This window comes from Carassius gibelio, chromosome A19, assembly GCF_023724105.1.
Source record: "Carassius gibelio isolate Cgi1373 ecotype wild population from Czech Republic chromosome A19, carGib1.2-hapl.c, whole genome shotgun sequence".
Taxonomy (NCBI): domain Eukaryota; kingdom Metazoa; phylum Chordata; class Actinopteri; order Cypriniformes; family Cyprinidae; genus Carassius; species Carassius gibelio.
In genome coordinates, this window is record NC_068389.1 from 29,091,805 (window position 1) to 29,099,455 (window position 7,651).

The window sequence follows — 7,651 nt, forward strand, 5'->3', positions numbered from 1 at the left end:
CCACAGTAATAACTGTATATCTAAGATTTACATTTGTATATTAATTAGTGTATAGAACCAAAGACCAGATATGTTTCTGTTAACCATTAATTTACCAATAAAAAAATAGTTAATTAATTGAATGTTTTTACAGCATAATTCATGTATAATTATAAAGCGGATAGTTCCAGTCCTTGATTCTGATTGGCTGAGACGTGTTCAAAGCTGTTGTAAATTACGCTACAAAGTAACACGCATCTTTGTTTACTTCTGTGTGTTGCTTGGCAACCACTTTACTGCAACCACAACTCATTCTGAGGAACTACATTGTTTGGTGGAAGAATACTGTTTATTAATATCATTACACTTTATTTGCTCTGTCTTATTCTGTGAAAACTTACTACGTATATGGAATAACCGTTTTATAAAAGCAATAAGCCACGTGAAGCCGTGGCTTACAGTGAATACAGCTAAGATTAGCTTCAGCTGTTATAAAATCACTGTAAACCACGGCTTCACGAGGGTTATTGCTTTAATACACTGTTGTTCTTTAAGAGCTGAACATTAACATTAGTTCATGCTGTCATCAAAGGAATATAAAGAAATTAATCATGATTAATAAATGCAGTTAACTCTTTTTCACTGCACTTATGTCTGTCTGTGTGATATTGTGATTATTAATCTGAAGCATGCGCACACTAAAGATCCTGGAAAACAGCGTCGGATTCGTCATCCTTTGTGTCTGATTGTGCAAAAGCTGTCAAAAACACACAAGGTTTACATAAAAACAGTGAACAGTTGAGTGAGAAACAGACGTGTGCCTGAATATCAGATGTGTGCAGCTCTTAAAGTGACAGCAGTCTAATAGTCCACACATGCTGCCGCCAGTCATTAAAGGGACAGTCCACCCAAAAATTACAACTCTGTCATTATTTACTCACTCTCATGTTTTCACAAACCTGTATTCATTTGTTTCTTGTGCTGAGCACACACACACAAAACATATTCTGAAGAACAGTTGCTGGTTCCCATTGACTGTGATAGAAAGGAAAACAAACACTATGGAAGTCAATGGGAACCAGCAGCTGTTTAGTTCAATGCATTCTTCAGAATGTTTTTTGTGTGTTTAGCACAAGAAAGAAACTCATTAAACAACCTGAGAGTGAGTAAATGGTGACAGAATTGTCAATTGTAAAGTGTCCCCAAGAAAAGAGAAACATCACTCACTGCTTCGACGGAAGAACTTTAATAAGAATCAATGCATGATTTACACAGTGAAGTGCATATAGTGTGTTATTTTGATATTATAGTTTCTTGAATGCTAAATACATCTAGAGTACAAACAAAAGATTTAATAACAAAGATTATATAATGACAAAGACGTGTAGACACAAGGCATGGTTCTTTAAACAGGGATTCCTGAAGAAAAAACAAATAAACTGGTGATATGATATCTTCTGCCATCCAGCTCGTCCCTAATTACACTGCATCATCTTCTTTAATTATATCTTTAACCAATTTTTATGAAAAAGTTTTTTATTTTTTTATTGAAAATTATATTTTTCTATGCATAAATGTCTTTAAAACACTTTATTTTTATATACTCTTAACTTTATTATTAATAAATAAATGTTTTTAATCCTGTTACGATAATTTTACATTTGTGATTATTTTACGACGACTGCGTTAACTAGCGTTAGCGAACACAAACTAGCATCCACACCGCCTCAGTTAAGAAATAAGAGTCCAGACTTCATGTGAACTCATTTAATTTGCACATCTCTCTCTCTCTCTGCACTTCCGCCCACCAGCCCTGCGTTTCCCAGCATGCACTTCTGCATTTCCCACAGATTATATCAGGCGTCTGACAGAAGATCCACTGCAGTGTGGGCATGCATCACAACAGCACACAGCGGGACCGGACCAGATATCGCATGTCTTAATGCACTTACCCAGAATGCATTTCAAACATCCTGCGAGTGCTTGCTACATCAAAGAGCTAGAGTCTTGGGTTATACAACAACTAGGAGTTTCTAGTGATGGAAGCGTCTAGGAAGAGTTTCCTCCCGGCTCTAGCATTGGTTTCTCTCTCGGATCGACTGAGGATGTGTTGGATATACACAGACGTGGCTCCTGTGTGTGGTCAGGTCAGGTCAGGTCAGCTTGATCTTCACTGGTGTGTGGTGCAGGACAGTGTATTGTGTGAGTGCTGTGTGGATCGAGAGCGTCCAGGTGAAGAAACACAGAGGAAGAGGAGGAGACGGGGAGAGCAGCTCCGGAGGAAGAGCGTCTGGAAGAACCTGCAGACAGCACAGAAGGAAGGAAGTGGTTGAGGGGAGCCAGGACTAGTTAGGAGAGCTAGTTAACCCACCTGTGCTATTCTGCTAGCTGCACACCGGCGCAGTTGTCCTTGCCCTCGGACGCGATCGCTAGATACTCCGCTCTGCAACACACACACACACACACACACACACACACACACACACACACACACACACACACACACACACACATACATACACACACAATTATTTTATTAATGTTTTTATTTTAGTTGATTTTGTTTTGATTTAGTAGTTTTCATTTTTTTTTAAATTAATTTTAGTTTTTCTAATATATAAAGTAAAACTAAATGAAAATAAAGCTGGAATTATATCTTTTTTCATTTTTTATTTAATTTTATCCAAGTAATGAAAATATGTTTATATGGATGTAATTTTATTTGAAGTTTTAATTCTAATGAAAACAATGAGTAGAACACTTCTGGTCCAGTAAAACTGAATTTAATAATTAAAAATAGTTAAGACAATAGAGTCCGGTGAATGTGTTATTATTTTTATGCTGAACACTGAAAGAACATCATAAACCTTCTCCGTCAGACAATAATCTCAGATTTTATTTTCAGACAGTTCACCGACATGATTTTAGGATCAGATGAGATACTATAATCATTTTTATTAATATTTTGAATCAGTTTACATTTTTCCCAGTTCCCAGTTTTTTTTTAATTAAAGTTTTGGTTTTTATTACACATTTAGTATTTTAACATGTTTACTTCAGTTTTAGTTATTTTGCTACAGACCTGAAATAATTATATATATATTATCATTTGAGTTATTGGAGTTATCTAGTAATTGGTCAGTGTCACAGGTGATGTGTGTCTCTGTGTGTGTGTGTGTGTGTGTGTGTGTGTCTCTGTGTGTGTGTGTGTGTGTGTGTGTGTGAGTGTGCGAGTGTGTGTGTGTCTCTGTGTGTGTGTGTGTGTCTCTGTGTGTGTGTGTGTGTGTGTGTGTGTGTGAGTGTGTGAGTGTGTGTCTCTCTCTGTGTATGTGTGTGTGTGTGTGTGTGTGTGTGTGTCTGAGAGTGTATGTGAGTGTGTGTCTCTGTGTGTGTGTGTGTGTGTCTGAGAGTGTATGTGTCTCTGTGTGTGTGTGTGATTGTGTCTCTCTCTCTGTGTGTGTGTGTGTCTGAGAGTGTATGTCAGTGTGTGTGTCTCTCTGTGTGTGTGTGTGTGTGTGAGTGTGTGTCCGTGTGTGTGTGTGAGTGTGTGTCTCTGTGTGTGTGTGTGTGTGTGAGTGTGTGTGTCTCTGTGTGTGTGTGTGTGTGTGTCTCTGTGTGTGTGTGTGTGTCTGAGAGTGTGTGTGTCTCTGTGTGTGTGTGTCTGAGAGTGTGTGTCTCTCTCTCTGTGTGTGTGTGTGTGTGTGTGTGTGTGTCTCTCTCTGTGTGTGCGTGTGTGTCTCTCTCTGTGTGTGTCTCTGTGTGTGTGTGTCTGTGTGTGTGTGTCTGTGTGTGTGTGTGTGACTGACGCGCTGGCTCTCAGTGCTTCCTCTCCAGCTGCGGAGATCTTCCTGTAGCAGTAGATCATCTCCACCAGGAGCCAGAGCTGCAGGCCGATGATGGTCACGTACATCATGACCTCTGACACGATGGACGCCGTGCCTCGCGTGGCTGCAACACACACACACACACACACACACACACACACACACACACACACACACACACACACACACACACACACACACACACACACACACACACACACACACACACACACACACAGAGAGAGAGAGAGAGAGACACAGACACACACACACACACACACACAGAGAGAGAGAGAGACACAGACACACACACACACACAGTCTGACTGACTCCACATCTTTCTGTGCCATAACCACCACACTCTGCTAAAATCATGCATTTCTTCTGTCATGTATGAATATTTAATGTTGTAGCATAATGAACTTTATTATCAGAAACTCAGAGCCAGGACGACTTCAGGAAGATGACAGAATCATTATGATATCTTCACAGAGATTTCTAGCTCTTTTAGTAATATCTGCTAGCTTTAGCAATCTTTGTTACACTACACGACAACTGTGATGCATCAACACTGTGATGCTTGTAACTCAAGAAGCATTAAAGATGTATTCATATCCGTTTAGATGTTTTTCAGTTGCTATCTTCATTATTAAAGCCTAGTATAGTTCATTTCCAGAGATAATGAGATCTCAAATTGTAGGAGCTCAGAGAGGAGTGTTTGATGTTCAGTTGATGTATGTCTGTGTTCATTAGCGCTGATGAAGGCGGTGTACCTTTGGCCACGACGGAGAGCTGCACCAGTTTGGTGGCGGTGGTGGAGAACTCGTAGTATTCGTAGCTCAGCACTCGGTTGAAGACGCAGCGGTAGACGCCGGAGTCGTTGAAGGTGACGTTCAGGAGGTCCACAGACGCGTCCTGCAGGTCGTAGGTGTTCCTGCTGCCGTGCCACTCCATGCGGTCCTGAAAGCGTTCGTCGATGATGCTGGACGCCTCGCCGTCGTAGCTGTAGATCTGAGCGGGACACAGCAGAGCGTCAGACCCTGAACACATCCAGCTGCTCCTCCGTCTGCACTCACACTTCTGTTCATCAGCAGTTCATTTAAAATCACTTACCGATTTATTTCAATTAGTCATCATAATTTCATCTCATTTGTTTCAACATTTTAATTACATTAACATTTTTTTTATTTTTTTATTTATGTTTCTTTTAAAAAATTATTTCATTCATTTATTTACATCAAATTATTAAGCAATTGTTTTTAAATTAATTTATCTAAAATGATTAAGTTCTTATTTACTTTAAATTTGGTTTATATTAATCAACATTTTATTTAAATAGATTTATTTTTAAAATGTTCTATTTATTTATTTAAAGGCTTTTGTTTATTTAGTCACACATTTATTGTTTAAATCAAATTTTATTTTAGTCAGCATTTTAATTACACATATTTATTGTTTTATTAATTTATTTCGATCAAATGCTTGTTTATTCATTTAATTTAATAATATTTAATCAGTTTATGTTTCATTCAACATTTTAATTAAATTGAATAGTGTGTTGAATAAACTTGAACTGAATTGAATTATATATTACAATTGATTAAATTATATATATATCAAATTTGTTTTATTTTAATCAACATTCTATTTATTTTGCCAATGTTCTACTTATTTAAAATCAAAGGCTTTTTATTTAAATCACACATTTAATATTTACTTAAATCAAATTTTATTTATTTTAGTCAGCATTTTAAATAAATATATTTAATTTGTTTTATTTATTTACTTTAAATCAAATGCTTTTATTAAGTCATTCACTATTTATTTATTTGCATCCAATCTGATTTATTTTCATCAAATGTACTGAAATATTTATTTAAATCAAATCTGTTTTTGAATCAATATTTTAATGAAATGTATTCAAGTGAATTTCTATGGACTGCAGTCTGATGAATGAGGTGCAGGTGTGATGCTCACGTGTACGAAGTCTGCTTCTCCTCTGGCTCTGAACATCCAGTCGACGGTGGCCGAGGCCTTCACCTCTCCACGCATCTTACAGGAGATGCATCCCAGCTTGAAGCTCCTTCCTGCCACAGCTTCGGTGTCTGAGTCCACCTCGGCACAGGCGCCGCTGCACAGAGACACTGCAGACACATCGACACACACACACACACACATCCTCAAACCTGATCTACACAGCACAACTATTCATCCCACAGCTCTGCTTCTGATGGTCTGTGTGATGCTCGGTCACAGGAACGGATTCCTTCTGATGATCAGGCTCACAGTTTCTACTTTAATCAGGAAGTACAGGTCACTTTCTATCCCCTTAAATTTAAATAACTGAACTGAAATCTAGGAGCCTGATAAAAATGTTTTCTAATCGTCTTTATTTTATTTATTAAGCAGGTTTATAAACTTAATTATTTAAAAAGGAATTAAGCATTCATATTTACATCAATTTTTATTTATTTAATGTATCTATTTTTAAATAAATGATTTTATTTTAATTAAATTTATTTTTTTAAATCATGTTTATTTAGTTTTTATTATTATTTAATCACCGCATACTGTATTTTTAGATGTATAAGTAAAAATTTATTTATTTATTAACATAACGTTTTATTTCAGTCAATTTATTTATTAATTGCAATAAATGTTATTTTAACCATATCTACAAATTTTATTTAAAAATATATATTTTAATCTAATCGTGTTTTTTTATTTAGTGCATATTTATTTCAATCTCATGTATTATTTGTTTTATCAAAGTATTTATTTTATTAAATTTAGTTTTTTATTTTATTGATTTCGATCAAATGTTTTGTTTACATATTTAGTTATTATTTACATCGCTTTTTGTGTTTATTTTTTAAATCCATTTATTCATTTTAAAAACATTACTCATTTGAACCATTTTCATTTAAACACATGTGTTAGTTTAGTAAATTCTATTTTTGATTAGACACAGTTTTCCTCTGATGTGTTCCTGAGGCCCCGGGCCCCGTGTTCTGATGTCAGACTCACCGGAGAGTGTGCAGAACACACACAGGAGCAGCAGACGCCTCATCATCATCATCATCATCATCATCATCTCTCTCTCTCACACACACACACACACACACACTAGTGCTGGAGCTTCATGTCCAGAATCCGCGGCCTGCTGCTGTACAGAGGTTTAGTGAAGGCCCCCCTCAGAGACCTGAGATCACAGTTTATATGAGCCACACACCCTTACGTTAATCAACACCTGATAAACACTGCTCCGCGCGCGCATCCGTTAATGTATTTATATTCACATACAGCGCCTCATGCAGACCGTCACTTGCCTCCGTGATAAGATCCTCCTCAGACGGACGCGGGTGATCGGTAAGCGGGGATCTGACGGTGTTTAACGCTGCTCGGTGAGTTCTGGAGCTCCGGTGACGCTCGGACTGATGCACTGCGGTAAAAACCCCGGGCCGCGCGCATAACCGAACCCGCGGTGACGTCACGACGCTGCAGCCGGCCCTTATGAAACTCGCCGCATTTAAATGAAATTAACGATCGATAACTATTATAAATGCGGTTATTTTCTCAAACAAGCTAACATGTGCTTTAGAAAAAAAGATGAGTTTAAAATATAATTTGTTATTTCTTTATATGTATGCATTCATTTATATAATAATAATAATATTAATATTAAAAATCTTTGTAAAATGTCCCAGTTTAATAATTCAAAAAGGAACAAAAACATGTAAACGAGTAAAAAATACTCTAATTTCTAAAATACAAAAAAATAAAAATAATAATAATAATAATTAAATGTCTTCGAAAATGGTTCTATAATGCGGGATGATTTAAAGAT

At 36.8% G+C, this 7,651-nt stretch overlaps 1 protein-coding gene across 3 annotated transcripts; it reads right to left on the minus strand.

Annotated features, from left to right (window-relative positions):
- Positions 1 to 1,209: 1,209 nt before the first annotated feature.
- On the minus strand, positions 1,210 to 7,299 carry scn1bb (sodium channel, voltage-gated, type I, beta b). Of its 3 annotated transcripts, none has more exons than XM_052532736.1 (7): positions 7,134 to 7,299; positions 6,832 to 7,006; positions 5,782 to 5,948; positions 4,578 to 4,815; positions 3,786 to 3,927; positions 2,351 to 2,422; positions 1,210 to 2,279 (listed from the first exon to the last, which is right to left on the minus strand). In XM_052532736.1, the coding sequence occupies exons 2-6, from the start codon at positions 6,896 to 6,898 to the stop codon at positions 2,356 to 2,358; spliced, it is 681 nt and encodes a 226-aa protein (XP_052388696.1). In that variant the 5' UTR covers positions 6,899 to 7,006; positions 7,134 to 7,299; the 3' UTR covers positions 1,210 to 2,279; positions 2,351 to 2,355. The 3 variants fall into 3 exon arrangements, with proteins under 3 accessions (XP_052388696.1, XP_052388697.1, XP_052388695.1); XM_052532737.1 differs by having other exon boundaries at positions 7,108 to 7,285; XM_052532735.1 differs by having other exon boundaries at positions 6,832 to 7,285.
- Between the last annotated feature and the right edge of the window lie 352 nt (positions 7,300 to 7,651).

Excerpts from the sequence above, each read along its gene's own strand:
- scn1bb (XM_052532736.1), bottom strand. The coding sequence starts at position 6,898 with ATGATGATGATGATGATGATGATGATGAGGCGTCTGCTGCTCCTGTGT. Across the intron at positions 3,928-4,577 it reads GCTCTCCGTCGTGGCCAAAG|CCACGCGAGGCACGGCGTCC; the intron begins GTACACCGCCTT and ends TGTGTGTTGCAG. Across the intron at positions 2,423-3,785 it reads GAAGCACTGAGAGCCAGCGC|AGCGGAGTATCTAGCGATCG; the intron begins GTCAGTCACACA and ends TGTGTGTTGCAG.